The sequence below is a fragment of the Monodon monoceros genome, unplaced genomic scaffold (assembly GCF_005190385.1).
Source record: "Monodon monoceros isolate NGI ecotype Baffin Bay Population unplaced genomic scaffold, NGI_Narwhal_1 Super_Scaffold_21, whole genome shotgun sequence".
In the NCBI taxonomy this organism is placed as follows: domain Eukaryota; kingdom Metazoa; phylum Chordata; class Mammalia; order Artiodactyla; family Monodontidae; genus Monodon; species Monodon monoceros.
The window spans coordinates 137,943,049-137,956,636 of NW_021703778.1; the positions used below are offsets into that span (position 1 = coordinate 137,943,049).

The 13,588-nt window shown below is 54.8% G+C and overlaps 1 protein-coding gene across 1 annotated transcript in view; it reads right to left on the reverse strand.

Annotated features, from left to right (window-relative positions):
• RAB15 (RAB15, member RAS oncogene family) overlaps positions 1–13,208 on the reverse strand; it is a 30,078-nt gene extending 16,870 nt beyond the window's left edge. Inside the window, exon 1 of the mRNA XM_029236575.1 lies at positions 13,032–13,208. Within this exon, the coding sequence (XP_029092408.1) occupies positions 13,032–13,155 (124 nt within the window). The 5' untranslated portion in view covers positions 13,156–13,208. The remainder of the gene's footprint in view (positions 1–13,031) is intronic.
• Between the last annotated feature and the right edge of the window lie 380 nt (positions 13,209–13,588).

The window sequence follows — 13,588 nt, forward strand, 5'->3', positions numbered from 1 at the left end:
CTCTGGGCAGGGGTGGGGTGGAGGTGGCTCGGAATCTGTGTTTGAACAAGTTCTCCAGGTGACTCTAGCACACGCTGAAGTTGGGGAGTTCCATCTGGACTGCGACTTTGCCTGTGAGGTGTCAGGTGGGGCAGCATGGGAGTTCTCCGATTCTCAAGGTGTACTTTGCAGATGCTCAGCTTCAGAATCACCTGGGGTGACTAAAAAAAAAAAAGATACTCCTTTGTCTTTCTAGACCTAATGAATCAGAATTTGAGAGTGAGGCCCTGAAACCTGTATTTTTAACAGGACCATAGGTGACTTTTTAGATAGGCGAAAGTTTGAGGGTTCTAATTTAGTGGAAGAGCTATCCATTGGCATTGGAGTCAGAAAGACCTGGGTCTGAATCCTGATTCTGGTACTTGCTGTGTGACTTTGGGGAACTCTCAACTTCTCTGAGCCTCAGCTTGCTTGCATAGAATGAGAATACCAGTGGCCTCCTAAGGGTTGGTGTGGGGTATAAATTAGATAATATATGTGCAGCTCCTCATAGGTAGAAGATAGTTCTCTCACTCCTACCTTCCCTTTGCTGAATAAAGGCTTCCTGGGGAGGAGCCAGGAAAACAAACCCAGAGCACCCTTGATGTGGGAAGGATTGCACAGTCTAGTCCCCTGCTACTCCACTACCCTTGCTCATCCAGAGACCGGCAGCATCCACGTCACCGGGGAGCCTGTTAGAAAATGCAAATGGGCCCACCCAGACCTACTACATCTAAGGCACACTAACGTTTGAAAATCACTGTCTAGCCCATCTCTAGGTAGAACACACGCAAGGTTCATGATACTGCTAAGCATTATAGCACACCCCCTGGCTAGGGGATCCAGAGCCCTTGGTTCTCATGCCAGCCCTATGAAGGAGGTAGGGGCAGGGACTATTACCGTGACGCACAGAGAAGCCAGGTAACTTACTCCCTTCCCACATCCTATGGCTGAGCCAGAACTGCAAACAGGTTTCTCAAAACCTACCCAGGACACCTCACTTGGTCAGTGGCTTCCCAACCCTCCGAGGCTGCGGACTCTTACTGCCTTTTCTGTCCCGCCCCTGCCTTCCCCACCCCTGTTCTGGTATAGCAAGGCGTCTAGTAGTGGGTGCACATGGAGCAAGCCCACCATAACCTATCATTAGGGAGCCCCTTGGTCCTTGAGAGCTCATGATTTCACTAAGCCCAGATGCATCGCCTTGCACAGCGCCATGTCAGCATCCCTTCAAGAGGACCGGCTTCCTTTCCCGGGCACAGGGAACACCCAGGTGTGAAGAAACAAGCAGCTACCTCCACACCGCTCTGGTAGAGGTTCTTGGAGACCTTAGAGCCCCGGGAGCAGAAAGTCAAGACGACGAGGCCCTCTCCCAACCAAGTGCCCAGAGCACGACCAGCAGTTCATCGTTTCTTCCCAGCACCTCAGATACGTCAAGCGTGGTGTCCGCCACACCCAGTGTCCCTTTTCGGCTGGAAGTGCACAGCCCAAAGCCTCCGCTCAGGGAAGCAGGGCTGGCTGTGGCATGTTCTTTGTGGAGAAGCAGCTCCCGCCTAGACCAGGGTGGACATCTGACCCAAAGGAGGCCCATCAGTGGGCTTGCTGGTCACCCACAGCGTGACCTGGCCAACAGGAGCAGCTGGGGGAGTGCCAGTGCCGTCTCCGCCAAAGCAGCTCCTTCCAGGTGGTGCAGAGGGACTGGCCGGTTGGTACCGAGAGAAGCAGGAGGCAGACAGATGTGCAGAGTGGGGGCTGGGGGCATGGGTCCCAGCACAGCTACCGGTCCATGCCAGACCCCAGGTGTCGGCCCGTGGGCATCCTCATAGCATAGCCCCTCTTCTTAGTGCACACCTCAGGTTGCCTGAGAATTCTCAGCCTGTACTTGCCCACTGCTGCCTAGTGGCTCCCCCAGGCTGGTGGCAAGTCGTTTCAGCTACAGGGCTGGGAGGAAGACGATGTGCCCTGCTGCTTGCCACCTCCTACTTTTTGTCTTCTAGATGCAGAGCATCTAAGAGGCAGAGGATAACTTTTGTATTTGACAAAATTTTGTGTTTGTTTTAAAAATCTCCGCGTTGGACTTCCCTGGTGGCGCAGTGGTTAAGAATCCACCTGCCAGGCTTCCCTTGGTGGCACAGTGGTTGAGAATCTGCCTGCTAATGCAGGGGACACAGGTTCGAGCCCTGGTCTGGGAGGATCCCACATGCCGCAGAGCAACTAGCCTGCGCGTCTGGAGCCCGTGCTCCGCAACAAGAGAGGCCGCAATAGTGAGAGGCCCGCACACCGCGATGAAGAGTGGCCCCCGCTTGCCACAACTAGAGAAAGCCCTCGCACAGAAACGAAGACCCAACACAGCAAAAATAAATAAATAAATAACTAAAAAAAACTCCTACCCCCAACATCTTAAAAAAAAAAAAAAGAAAGAATCCACCTGCCACTACAGGGGACACGGGTTCGATCCCTGGACCAGGAAGATCCCACATGCCGCGGAGCAATTAATACCATGAGCCACAACTACTGGGCCCGCACTACTAAAGCCCGTGCTCCGCAACAAGGGAAGCCACCGCAGTGAGAAGCCCAGGCACCGCAATGAAGAATAGCCCCCACTCGCTGCAACTAGAGAAAGCCCACACGCAACAACAAAGACCCAACGCAGCCATAAATAAATAATTTTTTAAAAATCTCCGCCTCCATACCAGCAGTGCCAGGCATAAAGTAGCAATGCCATTAGTGGCATCCCCCTGCCTCAGAGAGCAGGAGGAGGGGGTGCCCATGGCTCAAGAGCAGTGGCATGTGTCCTGCTGCCTTAACACCTCACAGACAATGACAAGAAAACTCAGTTAAGTGACAGTGCCAGGCCCTGACACACCTATGACGGTGCTGCCCTAACTATACCAGTGGCCTCTGGCTCTTCCTGTGTCCTTGGCTGTGTAGCCTCTGCTCCTTCAGCAGCAACCCCCAGTGACTGCCAGGCCACACCCAGAGTCCTGGAGCACAGTAACAGGGCTGCCATCAGAGAACTGGAGGACAGGGAGGCCCTGCTTTAGGTACTGGGGCGAGGGACAGGGCAGGGGAGACGGCACTAGCACTCCCTCAGCCTCTAAGATACCTCACTGTGGGGATGAGCTTACTGCCCCAGTCCACAGTGGAGGGCCTGTGAAGACCGTGGAAAGAAGGGAACAGGGCACATCCAGGGGAACGGCACTCCTTCCCATCACTGTCTGCCTCCAAAGAAAACCCTGGAAAGCATGGAGGGAGGGCAGCTCAAGAAACAGAGTGTCTTGAGGACACGGGGAGGGGGAGGGGTGGGCTGGGACAAGGTGAGAGAGTGGCATGGACATATATACACTACCAAACGTAGAATGGATGGCTGGTGGGAAGCAGCTGCATAGCACAGGGAGATCAGCTCCGTGCTTTGTGACCACCTAGAGGGGTGGGATAGGGAGGGTGGGAGGGAGACACAAGAGGGAGGGGAGGGCTTCCCTGGTGGCGCAGTGGTTGAGAGTCTGCCTGCCGATGGAGGGGACACGGGTTCGTGCCCCGGTCCGGGAAGATCCCACATGCTGCAGAGCGGCTGGGCCCGTGAGCCATGGCCGCTGAGCCTGCGCTCCGCAACGGGAGAGACTACAGCAGTGAGAGGCCCGCGTACCGCAAAAAAAAAAAAAAAAAGAGGGAGGGGATATGGGGATATGTATAGCTGATTCACTTTGTGAATCAGAAGCTAAAGCACCATTGTAGAGCAATTATACTCCAATAAAGATGTTGAAAAAAACAAAAAAGAAGAAACAGAGTGGCGAGGTCATTAAGAACACAATTGTGAGGTCAGAGTTTGGTCCCAATCCTGCCTTTACCACTAATTGCCTGTGTGATCCTGGGAAAGCTACTTAACTTCTCTTTGCCTTAGTTTCCTCCCCTGTAAAATGGGGATGGCAATCCCTGATGTCAGAGAATTTTTGTAAGGGTTATGAGATAAGCTATAAAACCCATAACACAGAGCCTGGCACAAAGCTTTATTAAATCTTAGCTGAAAAAGCTATCTCCTATGGGAGGGATGAGATTAGGGTCATGGCTTGGGGAATAGAAAAAGCTCTAGAAAGTAGGAAGGAGCTCATGTCAGGAAGAGGAAGCAGAGTGGTGCCGAGAGGGGAGACAGCCACGCTAAGCTGGAGTGTTTCAACAGAAAGTGAAGATGCCGCCCACCGTGGGAGCCACACGGCCCCCAGAGTCTGCCTGCAACCTAAATTCTGGCAAAGCCAGGTGTGCCTGTTGGTGAGCCAGCACCTCATGGGTTAATGTCAGGTGCCAGCTTGCCCGCCCGCCCAGTGCCACGTGCTTCAAGTGGAAACAGGACTCTTCTGGGTGCCAAATGTTATCACCGTGATCAACCGCAGCCCAGAGGCCCGGCAGCCAGCGTGACCTGAGCCTTTCCATCAGCAAGGAGACGCCACCACAGGAACAACTTAATACATCTGAAACCCAAGGCAGATACCCAATCCCTGGAGCCGTGTTGGCTCCGGTTACCAAGCTCAAGTCCCAGGAAGGACCCCAGCCCCTCCCCCTGCAGGAAACCAGCAAGTACGGGACAGGACGCGTGGAGCTCACATGGGATGTGGTAGGAGGTCACCCCGAGCAACCCCAAAACAAACTGTCGGGAAAGGCAGATCCTGCAGGGAGGTGGCTGCCTGACTTTGCCACCCCAAACAAGGCACCAGCGTAATCCCTTGCCCTCAGCAAGAAAGGAAACCATTTCCCCACCAGCTGAGGGACAAGGGAGGGGAAGAACAGGGAGAGGAAGAAGACAGGAGAGCTAAGAGACAACGCTCAAGAGAAGATTCCAGGCATAAGTGTGCCTCACACCAGTCAGGTGAGGGGCGGGGGAGAGGGTCTTTGCCCCAAGCCTGCCACTTACTGCATCGCCCTTCCTCCCTTCTGTCTGGGAACTCTTAGCCTCACTGTTTGTGCGGCTGCATGCCACTGACTTCCTCTTACCCAGCTCCGGAATGACTGTCCCTCATGCTGGCCTGGTTCAGGGGAAAAGGTGCCCCCAGGCTGTCTGAGCACATGCATGAGGCAGCATTCGCACCATCTTGCTCTGGGAGCAATGGGAAGCAGGGCCTTTGGCAGACAGAATCCTGATCCTCTAACTCCAAGGCCATGATTTAACCTGAGGTCAAAGGCCCTGATTCAGATGTCCACCCACAAGAAAGACTGGCGATCTCAGAATGATATTCCCTCTCCTTTCTTTTTTAAGACACAAACAGATGCAGTGCACGTAGTGATACGGGGAACAACTCTCTAGACTACTACCTTCGCATCAGATCTTGAAGGGAGAGTCTTTGGAGACCCTGGACCCAGGAACCCAGGGGCTATTATCATGCAGAAGGGTTTCCCAGTCAAACGTGGACTCCCGTGATGCTGAGAGGAATGCATGCCCCAGTGCCTGAGCCCTAGGATCTCCTACTCCAGAGTCCTGGAGGGTCCCTTCAGCAGCCTGGCTGAGCCGATGGGCATCACCTGACACCAGCAGTGACCCTGAGCAACAGGCAATATTGACCTTAGTGTAAGACACTGACCTGTCACCTCTGCATTCACCAAAGAGGACCCGACTCGCGCAGCGATCACGGGAGCCACTTCCTTGCTCCGTGCTATGTCTGAGCTTCTCCTATAGCATGTATCTGAGCAGAAAAGCTAAAAGCTACAGGGAACAGTTCACCCCTTACAAAATGCTCCCCTTCTTCTCCCCTCTTCTCACAGTTCCAAACTGTACATGGGTACACAGTGAGTTTCTCATTGTCTGTGAGTCCCAAGAAACCAACACTACTTGCAACTTCCCTCAGGGAAGAGCAAAAGTTCTCTAGGAAATGTACGCACGCATTCATCCATTCATTCATAACAAACTATTATTGAATGCCTACCATGTGCCAGGAGCTAAGCTAGGTACTTGAAGACACAGCTGCAAATAATACAGAAAGATCCTTGTCTTCAGAGAGCTTCTATTCTAGTGCGGAAGACAGATAATAAATAAGTAAACTAGTAATTTCAGAGAGTGCTAAGTATTGAGGCAAAAGCAGAATAATGGAGTAGAAGATGAGGACACCCGGGCACAAGCTGCTTTAGAATGGCTGGTCAGAGAAGATCTTTTAAAGGAGGTGGCATCTGAGCTGAGGACTAAATGACAAGAAGGTACCAGCAGGGGGGAGATCTGAAGGACCAGGGCCCCAGGCAGGAACACATTTCAGTGAAACTTGCAGTTCCTCAGAAGAGAAAAAAAAAGAGGGGCCACATTATTCTTTCCTCTGTGATAAAAGAGGAAAAGCTCGGCAAGGCCCTGCCCTTCTCTGGGCTCTCCTGGGGACCCACCGTCATCATACACGTGTGCGTACACATTCATGGACATAGAAACACACATTCATGGACATAGAAACTTGTCTGGAGGCTCTAACTGAAGAATGTACCAAGAAACTTCTCAAACACTTGCAAGGCCGACTTGGAGACTCCTCGCCCCCCACTTTATGATGAGATCTCTACACAGACTGGCTCACGTATGTAAAGCACACCATCCCTGTGCAGAGTAGGTGTTCGGGAAACATCGGTCCCCTTGCCCTTCCCACGGCTGCACGCACAGACCTCCAGAGGGCCTCCGGGCTGTGTGCCACGCACTCCAGCTAACCCCGTCCTGCTCCCCTCCAGCAGACCCTTGACCTGGGCCTTGCTCCCTCAGCCGGCTGCTGAGTGGTCCGTGGGTACCGCTGAGGCAGCCAAGACCTGCCAGGCTTCTGACCACTCGCTCCTCCGCCCTCCGCAGAGCCTCTTCTGGGCTGCGCCATGTTGACAGGCGGCAGAAGGTTCCAGGAGGAAGAGACTGGAGCCTGGAGCCCCAGGAGCAAACATCTGGGAGGGAACAGGCCCTCTCGATGCATCTGCCCTTGCTCGGAGCCCGAAGAGCAAACTCCCAGCAAGGCTCTAGCTGAACTTAAGCTGGTGCGACCACGGCCAGGCAGAAGAGTAGCAGCCCCGAGTCCTGAGGTGTTTTCCACACACCCCGCCCCCAGCCCCATCCCCTGGGGCACCCTGCTTAGTCTTCAAGGCCTCACTCAAATGTCACTTCCTCCGTGAAGCCTTCACCAACTGATGCAGGAGGAATTGATCACTCCTGTGTGATTCCAAAGCATTCTGACGTGGTTTCTGCATAAACTCTGCTTGTCTGTTCGGATGCCTGACTCCTCAACAGCTCTGTGAGCTCCCAGAGGGCACAACAGCATCTCGCTCATTTCACAGTCTCATTGCCTGGCAGAAGGCAGATACTCAGTGTATATTATTCAACAAAACTGAATCAATGAAAGAAAAAAAATGAATGAGTAGGTGTGTGAGGGAATAAATGAGTGAATGAATGAAGTCAGTACATTCCAGTAGAAAAGATCCGTGGAGAGAAAATTTTAATCAGAGAAGAGGGATCAGAGAATGACCCATATTTTGAAGCCAACTGTCGGCTCTCTCTTTGGATCATGGGGCCCCAGTCACAGAGTTCCCTGTAAATATGTTATCAAAATAGTAACATGAAGGCAACACTCAGATCTCATCCTCAAAGGTGCCCCGGCCAGACTCCTCAATCACGGCCCCGGACTGTCCCCCAGAGGGTCATGTCAAGGAAGCAGACTCAGCCAACAGCAGTGGCACAACGGTCCCTCCAGCCCAGGGCCCTCAGATGGGGTGAGGGAGGCACATGTCCTCTCCCCTTTGGCTCCCAGGAGAGAGGTTCTGCTTGGCAGCCGTGGATGGGCCTTCTGGGGTGAGCAAGGGCATGCCCAATGCAGTTTGGGGAAAGTGGAGGAGAGGAGGTGGTTCAAGTTAGGGTCACCTGAATGCAAGACGTGAGCATCACTTCCCTGGGGCCTCGGTTTTCCTAGTTATAAAATAGGGCCAATGATTAGTTCTGTCTTCCTCAGTGGGAGGGATTAAATGTCCAGGAAACTCTGTGGTCCCCTTGACAAAGCACATTGCCCAGGGCAGAACAGCCAAGGAGAGGTCAGAGCCCTGTGCAGAAAATTGGCACTTTTACAGGGAAACAGGCACAAATATTAGATTACAGAAAAAGGCACTCTGAGACGAGGTGGCAATCAGGGTAGAAGAGTAATAGCCAAATATCGACTTTCATGTTATAAAGCTCATCACCAAGCTGTCTGGGAAGCAGGGAGGAGGAGAAGAGGAGGAAGAAGCAGGAACCAGGGTGCTCGAAGCTGTGGGTGAATCTGCAGAGTTGTGCAGGTGGCACAGGTGCACAGAGCAGCTGAAATGAGGGCTTCTGAGCCATTCTCGGGGATCAGGTCCTTGGGGCGGGGGTGTGCGCAGCAGGGCCGGAGGCAGGGTGACACCTGGCTGAGATCAGAGCCTTGAGGCAGAGCCGTCCTCTCCGGTCACGGCTCTCCCCACTCCTCCGCCTCTGCACATCCTCGCCAACTCACTCTTCCTTCTCAGCCCCGGCACTGTCAGGGCAAGGGGGGAAATAGCACCGAAGCGGAAATGAAACCCAGAGTCTACTCATGTGCTCCCCAGGAAGGGCAGCTGGCACCCTGGTTCCCATGTTGTTCACTGCTGTCCCCGCAGCTCCTTGTCTGGCTCAGAACGGCGGGTGCTCTGCAGAGTGCCCGGATGACCAAATGCACGACTGATGGACAGGATGACCTCAAAGCACATATCGACAGTTTGTTCATCTCCAACTTTCTTATGAGCTAGGGATAATCATAATACAATGAGAGCAGCTGCCTTTTTTTTTTTTTTCTGAGAGCTCTGCCAAGTGCTTTGTATCTATTAGCCTCTGTAATCTTCACAAAGACCATTAAGGAAGATTCTGTTACTATCTTCCATTTACAGATGTGGAAATTAAGGGCAGAGACGTTAAGTGTCTGTGAGGCCACGGCAAATCTTAGGCATGTGATCTGTGCTCCTTCTATTCTACTCAGCTTCTCACCTCCCCTTCCTTTCTGCAGGCCTCCCAACACGGTGGGGAACACAGACCCACCGGACCCTCCCGCAGTGTACACAGCATGTATACACAGTGCCTTGCGGTCTGGGGGCCCGCAGACCTCAGGACCACGGTGCCCAAGCGTCGGCCCCCATGTTTGTTAGGCCACTGGACTGCAGGCTATTGACCTCTCCCCCCTGGTCCTTCCCCAGCCCACTCCCCCATCTTCAGTTACTCACGAGCCCTTTCCCCAGGCAAGGAGAGCCAGTTCAAAGAGAACTTCCTGAGAAAGATGCTACTGCAGCAGCAAACCCAGCCTGAGGAACCAAGCCTGAAGCCACAGCCGTTCAACCAGTGAAGCCGGAAAATTATAGGCCGAAGCCTCCTAGAAGCCCAGAAGGTGGCCTTTAAGACAAAAAGGTCCCCAGGACAGGGACAGAGATGACAGGGTCTCAGGGAAGACCAAGGATTGGGGGGAGAAAACCAACTCACGGGCAGTCCCTACAGCTTGCATGAGTGGCTGACACGTGGCCGCCACACAGAAAGGAAATCAAAGGTCCCCTGCATGTCGATGTCCACTAGGATGGGACATCATCTCCCCGCTGGGCAGGCAGCGCCAGCCACACGAGGCCCTCTCAGGTTTGAACTACTCGCTGCTTCCGGAGGGAAACAAGAACAGGGGATTGCGTGGAGTTTGGTGTTGGTGCCACAGGAGGGGGAGGGGTGGAAGAGAGAGAAGGGACGAGCTGAGAGGGTCCTACGTGCCCACATACTACCACTGGTCTCCCCTCACTGGTCTCCCTGCCCCAAGGCCTAAGCCCCTCTCCCAGCCGACATCCTAAGTGCCACCTTCATCCTGTCGTCCCCCTGCTCGAGAAACCCTTGACGCCATTGCGAAGACTGGAGTTCCAGCTCCTCAGCCAGGCCCTCAGTGACCTCTGCCCTCGTTTGTTCATTAGTTTAACATTTATGGAGAGCGTGCCTGGCCCTGTTCTGGGACTACGAAAACAAAGAGGAATGAGGTTTGGTCTGACCCTCAAGGCACGTGAAGTATAGTTTGGGAGACAGAGAGATAAACAGAGGAATGTTCTCCTCCCCTAAAACTCCCTTCTGTTCCAGCCAGACTGCCCAGAGTTCCATGGACACCCACTGAATTCCCACCTCTGTCGTCTCTGCTCCCGTCACTCCATCTGCTCCTACCCCTACAGGAACTGAGATGCAGCCCACACTGCAAGCCCTCTCTCCAGCCTTCCCTCCTCCCTGAGCCTCCCTGCCGCTTCCGTCCACACGGCCCCTCTCCTTCTGTGACCTCCTCCATCTAGTGCTTTGTGTAGCATTAGCACTCACGCACAGGCCCCTCACCATTCACGGGCTGCCTCAGACAAGTCTGGCGTGGTTATTTAGCTGCTGATACCGAATGTAATACCTTCATTGCTAGGAACAATAAGGATCATCATCCATCCCCTACATTTGAAGAGTGCTTCACAAGTGCTTGCAAAGAGATTCTCTAATTGTGGCCAAGGCTCTTTTTCGCCTGTGTTGCTTCCCCAACTAGATCACAGGCTTCTGTGGGCAGGAAAAGGTGGACTGCAATCTGTCTCTAACATGCCTGGCGCGGTACTTTGTAGTGAATGTTTAATTAATTGGCTTAACAGGTGAAGAAACAGCAGAAAACATCACAGTGCTGACTGCCCGCCTCTGCACGGGCCCCTTCAGGGTCAGCACAGCTGCATGGGAAATAAATGCCGGTGGCACGGACCCAGCTCAGGGCCACCTGCCCGCCTGCTGACCAGAAAGAAGAGGGGCGGTCAGTGCCTCCACCTACCTGGGAGGTCTCCTCACTGCCCCCTGCAGGCCCATTTCTGGAATGTCACATGCTCTTACAGTAAGTGGCCCAAACAGTGAATCACAAATTGACGTGATCCAAGAATCTGAACTCTGTCTTGGTAGTCATTGGTGAATTGCCCCGTTTTCCCTATTCCACAGAAGCAGCTCTGGGAAATGTGCAGAGATCAATGTCCATGATCAGGTCGCAGCACCAAGCCCAGATACAGGACACACATTTTTTGTTTTTGTTTTTTTTTTTTGGAATGGATAAATTAATGAATAGGACTTGGTAGTACCCATTTTCTTGGCTCCTTGATTTGTCTCCTGGCTGCCCCTTCCATCTCCCTGGGGAACTTTTTGTATCCCAGAAGGGAAAGGTTTTCTTGACCATCCAACTCTTCTCCTAAGTCTTAGTTGCAGCCAAAAAACACGCCTAAGACAAGGCAGAGTCACAAGTGCTGTGGAAAGCTTTAAACCGGAAAGCATTTAAGAAACCCAGTGGGGCAGATTTTAAAAGGCTGTTGTGAAGAAAGGCAGGTTTCTTTCTCTTTCATGGAATCTAAACTCCTAAAAAGTCCTCTCTATCCTGGGTAAAGGTGGACCCAGCCATCAGTGCAGAGAAAGTGCTAACCTGCTGCCCTTTGTCCTCAAGCCTGCAACCTGTCCTCATATCCCATCTGGTTCCTCAGCCATTCCCAGGCACTCCCCCAATATCTCCTCTTCCCTGAGCCTTCCCCAGAGGCCCGCAGCCCTCCCTTGGTCTCCAGACCTGTCCCATCCCTGAGATGTGTCTCATTCAAACAGTGGCCCAGTCCAAGCTCCAGGGCCTCCTAGGAGCTAGCTTTACAGCTCCCCTGAGGAAGATGAATGCATCTATCTGTCCCCTGACCCTGAGCCCCTTGAAGATAGAGAAGCAAAGAGAGAATGAGACCCCAGGAGCTCAGTGATGATGACAACGGTAATAGCAGCAGTCTTTTACAAACATTATCTCATTTAATCCTTCCAACAGCTGGGCAGGTAGGAACTGTTATCATTCCCATTCTACAGATGAGAAACTAAAGCTCAGAAGCTTAAGTGATATTCAAGGTCACGCTGCCCCAAAGTGAGGTTTCCAGGTCTGTCTGACAACAAAGCCTGCCTCTGAACCATGAGGCTCTCGTCCTCCCGGTTCTACCTGCTCCCTCTTTTCTCTTGGCAAGGAGTCTGTGTGGGGAGGAAGAGCGGAAGTCTCAAGTGGAAGCCTAGTCTGGGGCCCTTCCTGACAGGAGAGGGGGCCTGGGCAGTGCTGAAGCCACTCTAGGGCATCACTCAGGGAACCCGTTAGATGTGAGTGGAATGTCCTCCACTCAGACCTCTCAGAGGAGGAGGCCACTCAGGGTCCAAGAGGGGACTCTCAGAGGGGAGGCCACCCACTCCTATGGACCAGTGAGCCCATAACAGTCCTGTCCGGGATGTCACAAGGCCTCGTCCCTCTAAGCACAGGCTCCAGCGTTGCCAGAGCAAAGAGATCTACTCTAAGGTGAGTCCTGCCTGCTTTCTGACCCCCTTGCCTGGCAAGTAATCCTCCTGGTCCTTAGCCGCCTTCAAGACAAATGCTTCAGCTGGCTGCTTTTCGGACGCTGGCTAGTAAATGCCCCCTTCACCGGCACATGGGCTCTTACCTTGTCCATGCCCTCCTCGCAGGTGTCCCACCTTGTGGCTTCCCTCCACAACTGTGCCCTGTCAAGTCAATCCCTTCCTCCTCTCTTCCCCCTCCTGGCTCCACACTGGGTCGCCCCTGCACTGAGGGTACCCAGTGACTCAGAACTCGGCTCCCCCCACAGTGAACCCCTGTCCCCGAGCACAAGCTTTTTCTCCCCCTCCCCCTCTGCACCTGAGGTTGGGGGGATGTCATATCGGTGGCTTTGATTCTCACTGCCCCAGCTTAGGGTACCCAGGCCTACGCCACCCTGTTATCTCGGCTTCTACGGGGAGGCTCCCCAGCGTGAGGCCCGAGCGCCTTCCATAGTCACGGACAGCAGCAGGGAGCCTGTCACCTCCAGGAACCCAGGCTTAAATCCCCAGCCGGTGGCCCCTCACCCCGGGACTCATCCCCTCGTTCTCGCCTCCCACGACACCGCCGCTAGCCGGAGGGGCGGGCCCTTGTTCCCGGGCTGGGGAAGGGGCAGGGGCCGCCCCGACAAGGGGCGGCGGCGGGGAGGGTGGGGCGCCCCCGGCCACCGCCCCTTACCGATGGTGGAGATGTGCGAGGAGTGGAACTCGTTGTCGGTGAAGCGACACAGCAGGCAGGTCTTGCCTACCCCGGAGTCCCCGATCAGCAGCAACCGGAACAGCACATCGTACTGCTTCGCCATGGCTGGGCCGGCGGGCCGGCGGGCGAGCGGGCGGGCGGGCGGCGGGCTCAGCCCCGCTCGCCCCGGGCCATCGCGGCGCGCGCCCGCCCGAGAACTGCGCCGGCGGCGAGAAGGAAGCGGGGCCGGCCCGCGCCGCCTCGCCGCCGTTCGCTCGCTCGGAGCCGGGAAGCGTGTGCGGCGGGAGCGCGGTGGGAGGAGAGAGCCGGCCCCCGCCCGCCCCTTCCCCTGCGCCGCCGCCGCCGCCGCCCGGAGAGGGGGCGGGGAACGCGCGCTTGGGAGGAGACCCCTAGGCGGGGGGAGCGAGGGCGGTGCGCGCTCCCCGCCCCGAGGGTGCGCAGCCCGGGGAGGGACCCGCCCGGGAGGGACCCGCCCCCCTCCCGCCCCCCTCCCGCCCCCCTCCCGCCCTCTTTACGCCGGGATCCGGGACAGATCG